Here is a 21128-nt window from a genome sequence, read left to right as displayed (position 1 = left end):
AATTTAAACCACTTAGACCACTATTTTTTACTGTAGGTCTCAGATTTTTCATATCATGTCAGTACAAAACAATTTTACTTTCTAAAAGGTTTATACATTTACTAGAAATTTAATATAAAAATTTAAAAAATGAAATATAAATAATTAACTTTATTTAATTATATTAATAGTATATTCATTTGCCAAACAGCATTAAAATTTCCTTTCTCTGTAACATTTCAGGTAAACGGAGCAATAGCAAACACTGGTCACAGTGTAGTGTTCACAGTTGATAACTCGACTCGACATCATATCAATGTAACTGGCGGCCCACTCTCTTACAAGTATCAATTTCAGGAGATTCATATCCACTACGGTCTACATGATGAAAGTGGTTCAGAACATTCAATTAACGGATACTCGTTTCCAGCCGAGGTAAATAATTTTTTTACTTATAAATTAATTTAGTTTTTGTTTTATAATAAGTGAAATTAAATTAGAATTATCCTTTAGTATTATATAAATTAGTATATTTAAAATTCAATAAGTGTTAATAGCGTTTGAAAGAAAGAGGTTTTATTATATAGATAGAATCTAAAGATAATAATTTTAAAGTACAGTGCTAATAATTAATTAAGTTTTTGTTAACTATTAAAATTAATAGGGTTTTTATTTAATAAACATTACTAAACAAAAATATATTCTAAGCTGTATAAATAAACTTGTCTTTTAATAAAAGATATTGATTACCTAATATAAGGAAAACAGTTGTTTTCTGTTGCCATCTCATGTATTTAGCAGCTAAATTGCGACGTTCATTTAATCTTACAGTACAGTGTTTTTAAGATAACAACATGAGATCTAATATACGATTTAAATAATCTGTAATTTATGTTATTTGCAAACTATCTTTATGGAACATTAATCTTAGAGCTAAAATAATATAACAACTTACTTCACACTCAGTATGGAAATTTTTGAAACAAAGAAAATAATGGATAATTTTATCTTCCTCTGTTCTAACTGCAAAAATATATAAATTTACAATGTTAAAAATGATAGCTACAATAGCTAAAACATATGAATAAATTGCAGAAGTTTAATGCATTTAACAACAAATAAACAAAGAAATGTATTGATGTTACAGATCTCGGTTCAAATCCTTTTATTAATTTTATATTTTCAAGTTTATATGTGTGTTTTACCAATTAAATTTTAATTGTAAGGGCAGCATAAATGATCCTGTCCCAGAACTGCTTGATCTAAAAGTAAAATAAAGTACCCATAAACTCTAATTAGATTTATAGCGTGTTACGCTATAAATAAAGTATAATTAGGAAAAAATTATTTCCTAAAATAAAGTAAATTTATAACAACATAAATTATTTATTCAGTTAAATTGTAGTTTCTAAAAATCTTTGATACATGTACTCGCATATTGTATTTTGGTATAAATGACGTATTTTTGTTTATTACAGTAGGCTAGTTTGACCACCTTAGTTCACACATTTGTTTGCTGACATTTTTCAAATAGCTGAATAAATTACAAGATTTTACAAAATCTAGTCTTCTTAGGCTTGTTTGTTATAAATATTACTCGTAATTACAGAAGAAAATAAGATTAGGAAATAATAGTAATACGCATACTACCGTCACCTACATTTTTAATCGATTTAATTACTTATAAGTTTTTCTTTTAATTTTAATCTAAAAATTATTTATTTTAACAGTCAAATAGTGGAATTACTTTTGTTTTTAATAAAATTTAACTCTGGATTGTGTTTTATAACAGGTGGTTTTAATTTATATCGATGGAGAACAATATTATTTCATTCATTATTAAATTATTTCTCGACTTGAACCACCGGTAGTCAAAATGTATGCAGAAATTCTAAAATTATCTAAAATATTGTATGTTAATATTAATGACTTATGAATAAAATTAAACTAAAAACTCAGTGAATAGTGAATGATAGATAATCCCAATAGAATATTAATATGTATATTTTAGAGGTAATATGAAATTACTAAAATTTTACAGTTTACATTACTAAAAGTGAAATTTATAGGTCGAGCAATCCAAGTTTTCTCTAAGAACTTCCTATTATACATTTACATTAATTTTATGTCTTCAGAATAATAATCAAAGGTTTTGTATGAATGTACATTTTAATTATTTTTTCTTGAATCTGCTTGTTAGTTTTTGAATAATCCTTCCAAATTGAGGATTGGCAAAAAGACGAAGAAAGGCATATGATAAAAAAATAATGTGAATTCTAAATTCATGAAATTATTAGACATAAAGTTACAAATGTTGTATCTATAGAGCCAAATTTGTAGTCACCCTACGCAGGAGATATTGATCACACTGAACAGTTCAATAAACTGCCGCCAAACCTCCTCACTTCACACTTCCATAAATCTCCTCCCCAGGTTAATTGTAAAAACCAAACACACCAATCCTGCTCATTTTATAAAACCAACTGAAATACCCCCCCCCCCCCCCATAATAAGTGTGTACAGTTACCATCGTTAACTAGCCCATTGCTTGACTAAATCATAATAAATATTTAAAAAGTAGTCGCAGCCAAACTTATAATAAAAATATATTTCATTGGCATTTATAGTAATGAAATAACTAAAAGTTCAGTTGAAAAGTAATTTAAACGAAACATTCTTTTTGGATTCAGATGTTTCTGACTAGATTTTTGGACTTATCAATTTTGTTCAGGTTAAAAATTATTTATTTTCTAAACATTTCTTCTTATTTTAATCACAGTAATTAGTTAAATATAAAATAATTTTTTATGTTAACCTAAATTAAATTAACCTAAACAGTTTTTGTTTACGAATAAAACAAAATAATTAATAAATATTATTAAACATTAATAGATAAACATCAAATTCAGTTATCAACATTTGGTAATATTTATTTAAAGCATATTACAATTTATTTTGACAGATAGTGCAAGTCTATATTAAAACTTCTTTACCAGAAGATAAAGAGATAAAATATATGAAAGAGGATTTCCTATTCAAATGCCTAATAGGTGTTTAATATCTCGAAAATATAACGGCAGATAACAATTTGGATTATTAATACAGTACGAAAAAGTCAAAACAAAAAAGAAATCATATTTTAAAAAGTATGCACTTAATGCAACTTTAATCGTGATCATCCTTTTTAAAAATAGTAGAAGAAAAAATAATAATAAAAATGCGACTGAGGCTACAAGAACCATGTAAATATCAAATAAAACGTATAATACTTACGAAGAGATACCTTATAAATAAAGCATATTTACCTTATACCTTATATATATGCATATCTATATAAAGTTCAATATACTTTATATATGCCTTATAAGTATAGTATAAAATTTATACTAAGATATTATTATGGATTGTAAAGCATATCTTATATTAAACTAGTAGTGACTACATACAATTCAGTTCAATGACATGTAGACTGATGTTAAAATATTGAAGAAAGCATTTGCAACAAAGAGGTGGAGTAAGACAATTTAAAATAAATACGTATTAATGTTCTAAGTAGAATATAAGAATATGTTTAGAAATTATTGTAAAAGTATAGACAAAAGAAAACGAATTAATGACTTTAAGAGGAAGGAATCAATATAGGAAGAAATCAATATAATTTACTTTGACTGAAACATCATATTAAAGAATGTTCTCTAAGAAATATGTTACAACAATATGCTTGACTGTTTAATAGAGTCATCAATTAATTTTATTTTCTATTTCTGTGCAAGGAAATATTTTTTAATTATTATGTTTTTCTGGAAAAAAATTTAACATTTTTTATGCAAATGATACAATTTTTTATGAAACTCACTTATTTCTGAGAAGCAAGTGAGTCCCTGGATAAACTTTATTTATTTTTTATTTCGTATATTTAAATAAAAATATATAATACTGACATTCTGGTGTGTAAAATTAAAACTATTTAATGAACTGTTTAAGAATTATCGAGATATCATTTTTTTCTTCTAATTAACAAATAAGAGTAAATGAAGTTGACATGGTTATTAATCAATGAAAAATAATCAATAGTACAACCATTCACTGTTTATGAGTCGTAAAAGACATTCACTAATAATTAATTTGGTAAAATTTGTGTATCGTTACTTCTAACATTTCTATAAATACCTTATAGAAAGAAAACATTTTAAACAAATAAAACAGCCAACAGAAAATGTAGGATGAAATATATTTAGATTTGCAAAATTTAAACAGAAGAACAGAAGGGAATGAAGAATTTCTGTGAATCTTCGAATAAAATGATACGATATAGAAATACAAAATTACAAAACACAAAGTAAAGAAGGAACAAATTGAAACAGTAAGTACATAGGGATCCACATTGCTACACTGCTTTGTAAAATTAGAAAGAAACATTGAATAAAAACAATTTTCTTTATTAAAAATAATATTTATTATATTGAGATATCGGATTTAATAATTAAATTTAAATAAACATAACTTAAATTTTGTTCATGAAGTTACGTAAACATTTTTAAGGAATTACCACCAGTAACTGACCCACACAAGATAAGTTCACTTCATTCCAGAGTTATCATGTCCAAGTCAAAAACTTTTCACTGGCTGATTAATAATGTCTAATTTACTATTTCTTAAAAACCCCTTAGATAGAATAACATTATGTAGTTTATTGATATATATATATATTTTTTTTAAAATAACAAGCTAACTGCACATTTCAATAAATCTATATTTTTTATTTTAGAAAGACAAAATGTTTATAAACTATATTTGTATAAATATATGTATGTATAGAGAGAGAGAGAGAGAGAGAGAGAGAGCGAGAGTGTTTAATTTTATCGCTCCAGGCGATTTTCTTGTAAACTATACACAATGCGAAAATATTACCTAAACACAAGTTACTCAGATTGGAAGGAGGGGCACCCCACGGTGACCTTGGATTTAAATTGACCGTTATTTTTCAAGGGTTAAAACGATTTTTTTTTTAATAGAATGAACTATTTATAGAAAACTTTGTCAAAAGCCTGACTGACATCGAGGAAAACCTCTGAAAAGTACTGTTATTTTGTCTAGAGCATGATTTATAACGTTAAAAATCCTGTTCGCTTGCTCCACAGCAGCATGTTACTCCCTAAAACCAAATTGGTGAGCCGGAATTTGGTAGTTCACGAACTGCTTCAGTCTTTCCAAAAAGAGATTTTCAAACACCTTAGAGAAACACCTTAAATATTTTAGAAAAAAAAAGTTCATCCACCTAGTTTATTAACTTTAGAAGAACGTATAAAATTCAAAATAATGAGCTGATCCTTTCCTTTATTTCAGAGAGTCTTGTTTTTTATTATTTTTAACTTTTGTAGTAGTATTACGTAATTCTTGTGATCAACTCCACATGTTTACTTCAATTACAGGTTATTATCAGTTAAAAAAGGCGTTACTAATAAGTACTTATCTGTCTATAAAAATTACGTATGAAGATAATTTTAGTGTTTTTTTTAACCATTATTTACTCTATCTCTGTCTCACTCTCTCTTATGAATCCTACTTATTTATCAAATAAAAATAAAATGTTTTTAGTAATTACGACAATTTTCATTTACCTTTTTTTCACATAAAAGTCATATACTTCCTACAAAGTATACAGTAATTCCCCTAAACTTTTAACACGTTCGTGTCTTCCATGTGTTTTTTCAGTTCACCAATGGTCATCGTCGTATTGTCAGCTCACCTTGGTAACCTCAATTTATCAGGTTGAAAAATTAATCTTCAATTGCACATTAGCCTTCAACAAGAACTCATTTTTTAATAAAAAAAAATATTTTTTATGTAAGTATTTTTAAGGTCAATCTTAAAAAACAAAGGGACAATTCAAGGGAAAATAAAAATCAGAAAAGGCAAACAAATTTATTATTTCTTTTAAGTAAAGTTCAAATAAAAAAGCTTAAAAATTTGCAGAAGGAAATTATTTAAAAATGTAAAATATTAAAGTGAATATTCTTAAAATGAAAAAAGGTTCTTGAGTCTATCTCTTTGTCCTTCTTTGGATTCAGTTAAACTACTAATGGCTTATCTTATTTGTGTTATGAAACTTAACGAAATAGGTTGCTATGATCTTGGTGTACATTTAATTTCAGCCAAAACATTTTTACGAAAACATATTTTCTGTGGTTGAGAAATAGAGCGAAATCAAATTACGATTAGTTGTAGAATATTTATTAACAATAATTTTTTATAGAAATCTCTTTCACATTAAAAAAATATAAGTGTAGACATGATTTTACTAACATTAATGAAAATGCTCTTTTTGTATTTCATTTTACTGGTTATTAAAATATCTATCCACAGAAATGTCCTACCATGTCCCATTTCCTGCACCTTCCAGTACCTGTTAACCTTTAAACTTGTTAACCTGTTTTGAATTACCTGGAATTGTTTAAATTGGACTTTAATGGGTGTTAAGTTGTAGAGCGAGTATGGACTGTATTTTGAAATGATGGTTGAGATGATAAAATGAACTAAATAAAACATATTCTTCTTCAATCGTTAAATTTAATTTTTCACATTAGATATTTTTTTAATATCGAAAATACAAGTCACATTAGACTGATGAATAAATGACACATAAGTCAAAATTATACAATTGAACATTATCAATAAATACTATAAGTCACATTAGACTTTAGACTACAAAATAAAACTATTCTGCACTAGAATTAAATGTTACATTAAACAAATCATGACCGAATTATCGTAGGAGACTAACTCGCCGGCCAGCGCTAGTAGATACTAGAGTGCAGTACCAACCGGCTCAACATGAAACGGAACAATGGGTATTTCCACCGCATTCTAAGAGCCTTTAAAGGCTGTTATGTTTCTTTAAAGTTTGATTTGATTCTGTCTTTCGTACAGCCAAATGTCTTTTAGTAATTTTTTTATATATTTTGAAGATTTATGTTAAAGTCACACACTAGATCTATATTTACGGAAGTCAAAAAGCCTACGTTTTATATTTCAAGTACCAAGTAAGAGATAAAGATAAAAGTTGGACTCTTCATGTTTTCTGTGGGAGTTGTCACGTAAATCTAAGGTAGTGGATATGTGATGAGGAAACTGCTATGCCGTTTTTGTTCCTATAGAGGAGAGAGGACTTTCTGATCATATAAGTGAGTGCTATTTCGGCATTAACAAAACAGGAGGGTATTAAAAAAAGCAAAAGTGAAAATTTGAATATTCAAACTTGCCTGCAGCACTAAGGCCAGTTTCCCGATGATTCTTATTCTTCATCAGAATTTGATTCACAATCTACTGAGACTATTTGTAGAGACCCTACAATTTTACCAACCACCCGTTAGCCTCATTTAATAACTCAAAATGAATTAAATACTTTGAAACGTGACCTGGGTTTTTAAAAAAAGAAGCTGAACTTCTTGATTCCAGACTCAACAGCGGTACTTGTTAGATAAAAACACAAGTGTTTAACTTTACCGAAAACGGAATATAACATTTTCAAGGTTTTATAAAATGAAAGGATCGCTCTGTTTCTTTTGTGGTCATATATAATATGTTATGAACATATATCGTGCGAGTGGTGTATTTTCACAGGTTCATTCAATTACAGCCTAAAAGCAATCTTACTTCACGAAATACCATCTACTCCTTTAGCTGATTCAGTGGCAATGAAAGAAAACTACGGTATCTTGGCTACCGTACTACATGAAGGTAAATACGAACAGAATCAGTGAAATACATGTGGAGATTTAAGTGTGATAGGTATATTGGGAGGACTTTAAGGGAGTTTTACAAAAAACCCCTTTTATGCCTATGGGTCAGTCGGGCAACAAAAGAACATTTCATTAAGAAAGACTGGCCTCATAGAACTTCTTTTGAATCAGCTACCTCAAATGTAAAGTATGCTTCCCTCCAAAAAAGGGGTTCTTCAGTCTCTCCATATTATCCATGGACTAATCGAAAACCTTTTTAAAGGTATAGACAAAGAAGGAGTGGTTTAAAATACTCGAAAGAACTATTTTACCAATTAAGTGATGAAAAACTAAAAGATAACATTTTTATTGGACCTCAAATAAGGAAACTTTTAAGTTATCCACCTTTAAAGAAATAAATGACAAAGAACTTGCAGCTTTGAAATGTTTTGTAAGTATAAAGAAGGGATTATGGGTAATAAGAAACACGAGAACTACAAAACCCTCATAGATGAACTCTTAAAAGTCTATGAATTACTAAGATGCCGCATGTCCTTAAAAATGCATATTTTGCACCCTCGTTTGGATTTTTTCTGGAAAATTTGGGTGCAGTTAGTGATGAACAAGGAGAGAAGTTTCAAAAGGACATCAGGACAATGTAAGCACGATACCAGGAACGCTGGTAGCCACCTAGGATAGGCAACTACTGCTGGTTTTTAAAAAGAGATTTTACTGAACGTAAGAGAAAAAAGTAAAATATTTTATCACTCTTTAGTACTTTATGTAATATTTTATATTTTTTGTTGTATATGGTCCTTAATGAAAGGTTTTTTATTATTTTTAACATGCTTGAGGTGTAAATATATTCTTTATTCAATATATATAACTTTGCAAAATTATGTCGTCTTCTATTTTTAGTCAAACCTCCAACCCCTGTAACAAAAACCTGTACATGTTACAATATTTTGCATACCATTTTCGAATTAAAAGCTGCATAATATATAAAACAGCTATTTTCGTCAATTTTATTTAAAAAAGTTTAAATTTGTTAATTGATTAGTTTATTAAATTTGCAATCATAAAATATTAAGATATTTTACCTCTAAATTTTGATAACCTCTTTAGATAACCTCTAAATTTTTTTTAATTACATTTAGTTATGTGTAGAGTACTGGATTCAAACATTAAATATGTTTAAAATTTATTCATACTATTTTAACAGCAATATTTTAGAACTTTAACCGTTTTTTTATGAACAACTCAATTAATAAATATGTCTTATAATTGCATAAATTCTAGAATTTTAGATATATATATATATATTTAATTTGGTTGTAATAAATGGAGATTAAGCCCAAATTAGTGAAATAAATTTCATTTAAATTTTAACTCAAATATAACAGACTATTAAAATTAGTGATACTTAAATAATTTGTTGAAAATTATTATAAGTTATTCATCTATTGTTAAAATGCACTTTGTATTCTCTTTTGTCCGTACAACTTTTCACAAAGTTACTATTTATAAAATATAATAATACTCAAAATTGAGCAGATTATAACAAAATAAACACCATGGTATCCAACATATAAAGTGTAAAAGTAGCTTATTCACTTGACAAAAACTTTCTAGTCTTTTGAGACCTTGTAAAAAGTGTTAGAAGAAGGGGGCTGTTGTAAAAGAATAAACTTGAAGGGGGGAGAAGAATTTTAGTTTTTACGTGAAGTGAGTGTAACAACTTGCAGCAAGTTTAACAAGGTCTGAGAACCGTCAAGTTCGGTTACATAAAAGAAGGCGGTAGGAAACAAACTTAGATTACTGAAGGCGGCGGTTAGGGGCAAGAGCTGCTTCATTAAGGCCCAAGGGGCCGTCCTGTCTTGCATGCACCACGTACTTTTCTCCCAACTTAAGCCACCGTATCGTCTCTCGTTTACCGATACAAAAGTGTCTGTCACATAAGAATTTTAAGTACAAAATAATTTAAATCTTAAAAATGAAGTAATCTTTATTTATGCAAAAGTATAAAACAGTGTAATATTGTAGCTCAAATGGGTATAAGTGTGAAGAAATAAAATTTAATTTCCTTTACGTATTTATTATCATTCAAATTTATTTATTATTATATTCATTTATTCATAACAGGAATGAATGTTGTAATTGTTTTTACAACAATTTATAAATGATGTATTAAATTTATACATATTATAGTATCCTGGTAGATTTTTAATTGATTTTTATTGTGTAGTTTATTGAATTTTGGTGGAAGAAAAGAACTGGACCTTTACCCCATAATTTAAAATACTTTAAACAGTTTTGTGTTTGGTATTATAGCATTATATGTCTTAACTATTCATGTAAATAGGAAACGGTATAAGAGTAGTATTACAACTTAAATGGAAGATTATCACTGTTCTTGCAAAACCAGGTATGTGCATCTAAGCTTATTCTACAGGATCAACTAAAAATTTCATAAAATTTACTAGATAATTACATCTCAAATAAAATTTATCAATCTGTTCCTTGATAATTTATTAATGTTGCAAAATTAAAAGTTTACGATATACAATTTTTTTTTAAATATTTAATTGCTCTTGGAAAATTAACTCGTGTGCGTGTGTGTGTATAATTGATTTGAAGGAAAACTACTTATAAGTCATTTATACTGTTAGTAAAATAATCCAGGTATATTCTGTAAACGTAATTTTCGAGCAGGTGTGAGAGTATCTTTGACGTTGGGGAGGAATGAGTGAGGAACTATATTGTTGCAGTGCCAGAACAGGATAAGACACGCATGCGCTTGTCAGTGTCAGTATGTGTGTATGTGCGCGCGCGCGTCTTTCTGCAGACAGTAGAAGCCTTTCACCCGGCATGTGCTATTTAACTTTTCTGTGATTATTTAAAATTTTATTCTGGTTTAATTTTTTTTTTGTTTTTAGTTATTAGTTTTTAATTAAAAACTAATTGTTGAGATCACCAAATTGAGAGGACGTTTATGTTAACATAATTTTATAACATACGACGACCAACTGTTATGTTTTAAACAAATATCACGATTTTTTTTAAATTTACATGTGAAGTTTTAATTACTATTACAAATGGTATGCATATGAGAGTTGCTGAAGATGGAATTTAATTCCGAAACCGCTTGAACGCTTCGAATTCAATTGTTAGTAAGCGATTTTTTTTGGTATATTAACTTTAATTATATACTTACACCAACGGACCTTGCTTAATAAAATTATTATTGTTTTATAATTATTATATTTTTATTTATACAAAATATAATAAAAATAATATTTTTTATACAAAATATTTAGCCTACATATATAGTATTCGGTTATTTATAAAACCAAGTGTACATGTGAAACGATTTAAAAGTTAAATGTATAAATAATTTATTAAAATGGCTTAGTTTCATCTATTTCAAATTTATTTCCCAATTTGACTCTCAGATGATCAAGATTTTTTATCATTCCTGTCGCCGTCATTCGAAATTATCATCCTTTCAGTTCGTATGTCTGCAGCCCTATCAAAAAAAAATCTGTTACATTAAAAATGTGATCACAGCACTTTTTAAAAATTCGGTATCCAGTTCTCTAAATTTCTGCCTAACAACTTCTTTCACTTTATTTATTCATTTGTTACTTTGTGTATCGATATCATTTTTATTTTTGCCGAAATTAATTCTATCGGTTTTTTTTAGGGTAGTAGGAAGACAATCTCAATATTTTACGACTTCGTTCCAATACAGGATCGAATAATATTTCTCGTATTGTGACTTGTTAATTTTTACCAGTTTATTAAGTTCAAATTTAAGCTTTAGTTTTAGAGCATGGAATATTCCTTTTTCATAGCCATATCAGTAATAATACCTTTTTACTATTCGAATTTGGATCCTTTTTTTTTTAATACGATGATATTATCTATCTCCAAAATTTAATTTGCAGGAAGACTTTTGATCAACTGGCTTTTAGTTTATTTTTATCGTTTTCAATTTTAATTCCATTATGATAGCTTCCTAATTGTTGGGGCTTATAAACCAAAAAATCATTTTCCACTCGGCCTTCCTCATTACCAGAGTAGACAATAAGAATCATTACCAGCGGATTTTTCATGTTTAGCATTCCCGTAAAATTCAGCGCTAAATTATTGTTATTTAACAATAAATATATTAATAATAAGCTATTATCGTTTGGAAAATTTCTTCTTGTAACCGTTTATAGATTTGAGTCCAGTTAGTAGTACTTTTCATATACATTTAATGAATGTAGGATTCATCAGAAAATATGATATCCTACCTTCCCCTGTATTTTCAAATTTTGTTCAAATAGGTAATTCCTTTAAAGATTATATTATTTTTTTAAACAAAATGCTATCTTTGGTTTTCCTCCATTTGAAACTTTGCTCCTAAAAGATTTAGCACAGTGTTTCATTCCTGAAACCCGGAATTTCTGGAATACGATATTCTAATTCCGAATGCTTTAGCATCAAAACTCTTAACCTAGACAGTCTGTGATGAGTTTTATGAAAATTATACATTATATTTTCACAACAAAAATTTCTGGAATTATCACTGTTTACTCTTTTGTTTATTTTGACATTTTGACTGTCCCATTATCTACCAATTCCTTTTTCTCCATCATTGATTAATATGTGAACTGATAGCCCACAAAGCTACGTACTAGCCACGTAATCGTGATTTTTCGAAAAAGATTTTGAGATTTGCATCTGATTTTTTTTTTAATACATCCATAAAATTGGATATATTGTGGCTTCTAAACCTTTGCGTAAGAAGCGTGTCGTTTTCGGTTCAACAGTCATTTATTATTAAGAAACACTGTTTGTTGTGAGTTTGAAAAATACTGTCTGATTTAATAAAAAATGCTGTTTTATAGTATTAAAATCCATTCAAAGTGCAATGGACTGAGACTGTTAAACTGTGTAAAATGATTGAAGTAGGTAGTCTTATAACACATAACGTTTCATTTACTTTCTAAATACTTCCACTACATTCACTCATCAATACCGATAAATACCCAGAAGCAAGTAAAATGAACTACCAAGCATCAACTAAAAACGGCTGCAACACTAAGATTTATTATACTTCATTATTTGAATTAAAATTAAAAAAAATTCTTGAATATTTGCTAGTTTAATTCCATTTCAGTGTAAATAGACTAATGATGAAAATATCATTTCATCTTTAATGTTATTTCTTTTTTTATTAAAATCATAAACAGTAAAATTAGCTAATTAGAGATAATCTCTTATTGTAAATAAAAAATAAATACAGCAATGTGTGTGAACTGAGAAAACAGATCATCAATGAGCCAATGCAGCAAACCTTTAATTTACATTGTAGGTGGTGATGTTTTAGCAGACATATTTAAGTAAAAGGGAGAAATTGAATATTTACATTTATATCTTTATCCAAAAAATTAGGATATGATTTATAATAATGTGTTATTCATTTATCCTTATTCCAAACTTATAAAAAATAACATTTTAGCTTAGATACTTATCAGCAATAGCGATCCAACACAAATTTAGCACTTGAAACAAAAAAATAATGTATTTTTATAAAAATTGGTTGTAGGGACTTATGAAATAAATATTTCTGTCCAAAGTTAGCAAAATTGAGTATCTTTTAAGTTTTGCTACTCCTACAGATATTTTATCTCTAAAAAAAGAATATTTACCGATAAATAGAATGTAATTTTCAGGTTACAGTGAACCATTAGGGGTTTTAATATATACCAATCCCGATTCGCTTAGTATTTTTCTTTAAAAAGAAATATAAATTTATTAAATTGTATTTTGAAAGTCATTCGACAAGAAATATTTTTTTTTTTAAATTGACATACAAATCTTTTTCTGTTTCCAAGTTTAACATTTGTTGTATAAAAATATGATAAATGAATTTCTTTATTTAACGTTTAGAAATTATTTAACTTTTTATTCAATTTTTAAGTTGTTGAAAAAGAAACGGAAAAATTATTTCAGAGTATTAAAACTTAATTTTTCATCTAGTTGATGACCGGAGTAAATTACTGAAGTTGCGGTAGACGTGAAAGCGTGCTGATGTCTGTAGTGCTGGTTGCGGTGTAGCAATATCAGGTCGCAGTAAATCCATCTGCTGACGTTGCTGCTGTTGCTAGAGTCGAATATACGCTGCCACTAAATCCCCTTTCCACTATTACTCCCCCTTAACCCCTTACATGAAGCCTATGCATCCTACCATTCCCGCCGTTCACCTGCCCTTCTTTTCTTTTTCACGCTTTTCCTAACTCAAATATTTTCTTTGTTTATTTTCCAAGACGTTCGTTCGTTCATTCATGTTTGCTTGCAAGGCATTTCATTTTGACACAGCCCTTCTTCCGCTCTGGGTGCTGCACTTTATCTCAAAACCGGCTCCAGAAAATGCTCAAACACCCTCCTAAACGTCTACGAACCACTCAACCCATCCCTTGTGATGCGGCTAAAGTCAACACGTGACGTTGATTTTACTCTATGCGACATCTTCACAAATAATCCACTATGTTTGGTATGCTCATTTTATTTTACTTTTATTTTTCATCCGTTTTTACATTTCCATTTACACATTTTCAAATAATAAAGTACATTTCACAATGTGCAGTGAACCTTATGTGTGACAATATTTCATGCATTCATAACATACATTTTTGTGGCAATAACTATAGAATCCTTACATCATCTCATCTTTATTTAGTAAAATAATTTTGTACTCCTGTTTACTGTTAAGTATGTACGATGCTTCACCGATAAGATTTTAGATTGTTTGTAATTTTCTTTAATATTATTTATATTTGTTTTTCTTAGTTTTAATAAACTATACAGTATTCCATACCCCCGGTAGTATAAATTAATGACATGTTTTTATTTAATAATAAAATACGCCAAATATATTAGAACTAACTAAAAAGCGATCAATAAAAAGAAAGCCCGATTTTAGAAATTCCTACATGATTATTAATATATAAATATAAACTTTTAATTTTACTTAGCTACTTTTAAAGTTTGTTTTCTCCGAATTAAACACGTACATTAACCACAATAAGAATCGTTTCGAAGATTTTCAGTTTCTTTTTTACAAATAAGAAAGTGTTCGATCACTGTGTTTTTTTGTTCTTTTAATTTAAATTATTTTTGAGAACATATAGCAGTTAATAATTGAAAAATCTTTTTTCGAGAGAAGATATTCCAAAATAATATTTTTTTTTATGTATGATACAAAATTTTTATCCTTCATTCTACAAATTAGAAGTTCCAACTGTTAAAGAAAATGATATTTTGTATACAAAACTTTTACAAAAATAGTTTAAACAATTTAATTAATAAGGAAGAAGAAAATCTGTGAAAAACGTGCCCTATAATTAAGTTAAATAAAATATTTAGGATAAATCTAATTTTTTTTATTAAGTCAAACATACAGTAGTTAATTTAAATCTCAAACATTAAAAAAAGAATATTCATCTATATCTGATATAATTATTGTTTATTCATAGTTTATCATTTAAATATTCTTTAACAGTCTGTTTTTTTTGTTGACAATCGTAACCTATTTTTACATTATATACATTTATCCTTCTGAAGTACAATTAATAATGTTTGTGAAGTATTGGTACATAATTCTTAAGGTCAGAAAAACTCATTTAAACCGAACTATATTATATTAATGAATTTTTTAAAACAAAAGTAAACATATGTTAATAATTATATCCAAACTCGTAATGATATTATTAAAACCAAAAAATTAAAACTCATGTACTGCAGAACCAGACCTTCTATAATATTTGAGAAAACTGAAATCAATTATATTTACATCTACCGTTAATATATCTATTAGTAATAATTATTCGCTAAACCTACCGGGTTTGTCTAGTTGTGAATGTGTCTTCCCAAATCAGCTGATGGAAGTCGAGAGTTCTAGCGTTCAAATCCTAGTCAGATACTTTTATAAGGATTTGAATACTAGATCGTGGATACCGGTGTATTTTGGTGGTTGGGTTTCAATTAACCACATATTTCAGGAATGGTCGAACTGAAACTATACAAGACTACACTTCATTTACCCAGATACATATCATCCTCATTCATCCTCTGAAGTAATACCTGAACGGCATTCCCGGAGGCTAAACAGAAAAAGAAAATTATTCAATAAATTTGCCGAAATATCCGACAGTGATTCATAAAGATCAGATCTAATTGATTTATTGTCTCGTGATACTTATGTTATTCTGTTGAAAAGATTTCTTTTTTTCATATCTTTTTTTTTCAAGATAACAAAACATATATGTGTATTTATTTACAAAATCGAAGCCAAAATTAAAATCAGATAAAATGGCTTTCTTATGAAGAAAGAATTGAGTGAAGGTGTATATGAAAAATAACATTGTACTTGTATTTTTTTTACCTTGTGGATCTTTGCCACCTTCCTAAAAAATCTAAAAAGAATAACAAAGAACATCAAAAGATTTAAAAAAATCAATTAGATGTGAATTCCATAAATTACATTCAATTATATTGGCTTTCTATCATCTATTGTGGTATTACTAATCTAATTCCTCAATTAGTTTGCACTACCATAGTGTTACCTGAATTTAATGTTGGTTGCAATTTTATAAATAACTAACATCCGCGTCACGGCTTTGCCCACGCTATATGCTTACATGGCTGTCGCAATCAATTTTTTTATGTTATTTTTTTTTTTTAGAGAAATAACTGAAGGCGGCTGCAGCCAGTCGCGTCGCACATACAGTAACATGCAGTGACTATGTTAGTTGAGCCGCTGCGAGTACACCTTTGCAGCCCTTTAAAAATCGAAATTAAATCGAAAATGGTTTTTTCCAGTATTTTCAAGCCTAAATTTACTGAATATTTCGTTTATTATAACCGGAAATTAGGAAAATTTGCAATAATTTTACAAATTTTTTATGTTTCTTCACAAAGTATATAATTCTTACGGTAATCATTTACCATGGAATATCACTAAATGAAAAAAAATCAGAAATAGATTTTGAATAAAAAATGATTTGCAAGGAAAACTAAAGCAATGCCTAAATTTAAACAAAAATACAATTATAAATTACGATAATTTATTTGTAAGTCCGTAAAAATAAAAATAATAGAAACATTTAGGTTCAAAACATCATATAACATCATTTTGATTCATGCTATTGCAAAAATGGTGGTAATTTACAGGGGGAAATAAGTAAAAATATAATGCAGAATTTATCGTTTTATTTTAAACAATGTTGTTCTGTTTGAACTTATAGAAATAATTGAGAATAAAAAGCGTGCTTTTTTCAGTTCATTATTTATTTCATTATTTTAATTGCAAAACATTTTATTTATTTTATTGGCACTTGACATAACCACCACTCAATTCCATTTGTATCATTAAACAATATAAAAAACGTTCCATGTAAATAGAAGTCGAATCTACTGGGGTTTAAACACAAACAATTCAATACGGTTTGACTATAACAACACATTGAGTTACGGTTTTGACATAACATCTGTCGATTAAAATTGCAAGTTTGTTTTGTATATATTATTTAGTATAGGTTTAATATCTTTCTCATATACAATGAAAAAATGACATTTTAATATTTTAAAACTCCCTGTTTTTCTTTTTTTATAATTTAACAATTATTTTTGATAAAATTATGAGATATTTTTGTGTTGTAATTTTGGTAACAGGGCTAATTATAATCAAATTAATTCATAAAGGTCATTTGTTTAGAAACTGAATCGGATAAAATAGTTTTCAAAGATGTTTGAAGAAAAAATTTATAAAATTTCTAAATTGTTAAAAAATTATACAGTAATGCTCAAAATAAAATTTTGTTCGAGTGTGTATCCGACTTGTGTATCTGACTCGAATAAATCTACACACATAAACTACCATAAAATAAAATTATAAGCCTTTTAGACCGATAGTAATGGTTGTACAAATATCCATCTCGATTTACTCTTCGACTCCAATGAAGAGTTCCGTTGTAGAAGTGCTAATATTGCTGTATTCTTTATATATCAAGTAGAAGCTAATAAAAGCCAAGTTTGAGTTTTTTTAATGAACCCAACTATTTTCCAATGAAATTTTAGCGATACTTTAAATAAATTTCTACTATAATTTTACGAGTACATACACACACACACACACACACACACATATATATATATATATATATATATATATATATATATATATATAAAATTGTGTGCGTACGCGCGAGTGCGTATAAGTATGTAAAACGTGCTTGCTTCGTTGGCCACCTCTGTTAGTGCATTTAGACAGATGACATTACATTTTGTACCAACGTCTTGCATGTTTGAATTTGTCGTCGCTAATTTCATAGGCTGGATCTTGTAATTCTCATAATTAACTCACAGCTAAATAATATTATTATTACCTTCTACTCGCTGATGTCATTATTTTTACCCTACAGAAAGAGGTTCGCTTCTTGTTTTAAGTCACATTGTTAATCCTTCCTAACTTATATCGAAGCGTTGGAAAGAGGTTGCTAAAGATGACCATTTCCATTGCTTTCCTTCATTCTATTCCTTACGCATCTCTCTCAACTAGCTTATATATTGGTAAGAAGCGACATCTGTACTGCATCCAGTGGTAAATAAGCCTTTAAAAAACATATCTCTTTTAGTTTACGCGAATAAGAGTTTAAATTTGTGCTCCCCTTCACTCTGACTCGTAGATGGATGTAATTGTATGTCAAAAAAGGCTTGTACACAATATTATAATGTAGGTAACCGTCCCTACTTAGTTAAGGCAGTATATGTCTGGTACCGTTTCTGAATAGAATGAAATGTGGATAGTATATAATGTGTTGTTTTACGCAACACATGTCCTAATCCAACATATATCCTAATCTCTCTTATAACACTCGAGGTACAAGCGGATCAAAGATGCTTTCTTTGAGAGTTATCAGCTGAATTGTAGTGTTAGCTTTTCTTATGATAATGAGCAATGAATTATGTAAGGGTTATTTCCTTAACTTAAAAGGATCATCTGAATTTAGGTTGTCTAGGCTTGTAGATTTGCAACAGTATATTGGAGTCGGTAATAAACGTAACTTACTACTTTCTATCTTTGTACTTTCTACCCGAATTTCATATTCTAAAATGATATGGTAATGCTTTTAAAAAATTAATATTTATATTATATTATTTTATTATATTTTATATTTTATTATATTATTTTTATTTATATTATATTACATATGAACATGGCTTTGTGAAATATTTAATACTGTTAAAAGTTATATTCACAACTGAATGTTGTTACTTAAGTTTCATATTCTTAAGATTTAGCTAAATTTTTTAGTATATATAGGTTTAGCTTTCTCGCTACTGTAAACTGACTTTTAATTCTGAAAGTTGAATACCAGTTCTTTGCAAGGTGTTAATTGGCATAACATAAAACATATTTCAATGGAAATAATTGACGAATTAAAATGTCATAATCTACTTAATAATATTATACACAATTATTGTGTTGAATAAAATAAAATTAACTCAGATCATAAATAACTCAGATTTAAAAATATCATTAGATTTACCTACTTACTTATATTAAATCTTCTTGAATGGTGGGAAAAGAAAGAGAAGAGTCGAAAAAGATGGAAAAATTTCTTTATGAAAGGATGTCTGGAGAAGATAGAAGGCTAGGAATACGAAGGAAACAAAAATAAGAACTAAAACAAGAAACACTGAACCAAAATGATGTTGAATTCAGCGAAATTAAAGGAAAATAAGAAGAATATTAAACACTTTTAAGAGTGTATTACCGTTTAAGGGATTTTGCATCTTTTAAATTACTTTTAATTCGTACAGTTTTTAAATACTAATATCTGTATTTTTATCTAATTTTTACTAATCAATCAATTAACTTTCATTTATACTGAAATTAAAATACTAGAATAGTGATGTAAAAATCCAGACAATTAACCAATAAAAAAAAAATTATAATCGTAAGTATGAAAGGGTTGTTCAATAGAAATTACACGTTTCAGTCTCTTGTACAAAGATGTAGAAGCAAAACTTGAGTACATATCAGTATTCATGACGATAGGCTGAGGAAATAGAATGACTTTCTTGCCCAATTTTAAACCAAAAAACATGTGTGGAAGCAAGAGATCTTCACAAATTATAATTTCTCAGGAGTTACTTCTTCCATTACCAGTTTCCACATATAAGTAAATTAGGTAGACATCAAGGTAAGATGTATATTTTGCTAATATATAAAAACACCATTCATTTATTTGTCGGCCGGTAATCTCAGGTTCGATTTTAAAAGATTCTTTACTATTTAAAATCTTATTTTTTCCAGAATTAGGCAAATTTTATACTAAAAACAAAATCCCACTGTAATCTATGTTTTTGTCACTACCAATTTATGTACTGTTATACAAAAATTTAAATATATATATGATATAAGATATATATATAAGATATGAGATAATATACAGTTTTTTAAATACTAATATCCGTATTTTTATTTAATTTCTACTAATCAATTAATTCATTTTCATTTATATTGAAATTAAAATACTAGGATAGTGATGTAAAGATCTATATATATATATATATATATAATATAACTAACTCATAGGTAAAAATCAATCCTACTGTTTTGGTCCTTGCAGAGAATCAATATTAAATTTTAGGTTAGATAGTGCAAATTTTTAAAACTCCTAGAACACACTTATTACCCAGGGCAAAGTAAAACTGTTATGAATTTTGAAGTGTTCATTTTCAAGATATATTCTGCCTTTAATTTAAATAATAAATGAAATATTTTGAAATACCCTCCTTATTCTCGTTATTCCTCCACATAAACAATAATTAAATTTTCTGGCATATTTGGGCCTTATTTTTAAAACGTAGAATTATAGTTCACTTAATGAGAAGAAAAAACTTAATTAAATAGAGAGGAAAATTATGTTGCACTCTGTGTGATATAGGTATGGTATTTTTAGGATATGATTTTTCTAGGAAGGTAGATAGTTACCAGTTTAACGAAATTTATAAATTTTTATAAATTTCGTTAAAGTTATAGTTTTTTTAATGAATTAAATCTTTCTACTTCAGTTTTTTTCCGATATTAAATTTTCCTACTTAATACTACCATTATATTTTTTATTATACCACAGCGTGATTGAAAAAGAAAATGAAACAGAATCTAACAGGATTATTCATTTTCATCGTTTTATATTAGTACAGTGTAATTGAGGGATAACATATTATGTTTAATTGGTAAACATAAGAACTTAGTTCGTTACCCGGAGATTAATTAATATAATACAGAAAAACAAAATGATTTGGTAAAACCAGAAGAATAAAACAAACAAGGGTTATGAGTAAAATTCTATTTGAATTAATAAAAGA

The 21128-nt window shown here is 27.6% G+C and overlaps 1 protein-coding gene across 1 annotated transcript in view; it reads left to right on the top strand.

Moving 5' to 3' along the window:
* The window catches only part of CARPB (Carbonic anhydrase-related protein B), a 512938-nt gene that overhangs the window by 347597 nt on the left and 144213 nt on the right, over positions 1–21128 (top strand). The window contains exon 5 of the mRNA XM_075357939.1: positions 223–414. Coding sequence (XP_075214054.1) covers positions 223–414 — 192 coding nt within the window. The remainder of the gene's footprint in view (positions 1–222; positions 415–21128) is intronic.

Source organism: Lycorma delicatula, chromosome 2, assembly GCF_047948215.1.
Source record: "Lycorma delicatula isolate Av1 chromosome 2, ASM4794821v1, whole genome shotgun sequence".
NCBI classification, from domain to species: domain Eukaryota; kingdom Metazoa; phylum Arthropoda; class Insecta; order Hemiptera; family Fulgoridae; genus Lycorma; species Lycorma delicatula.
Note: the sequence above shows the minus strand (reverse complement) of the source record. Positions and strands in the feature narration are given on the sequence as shown.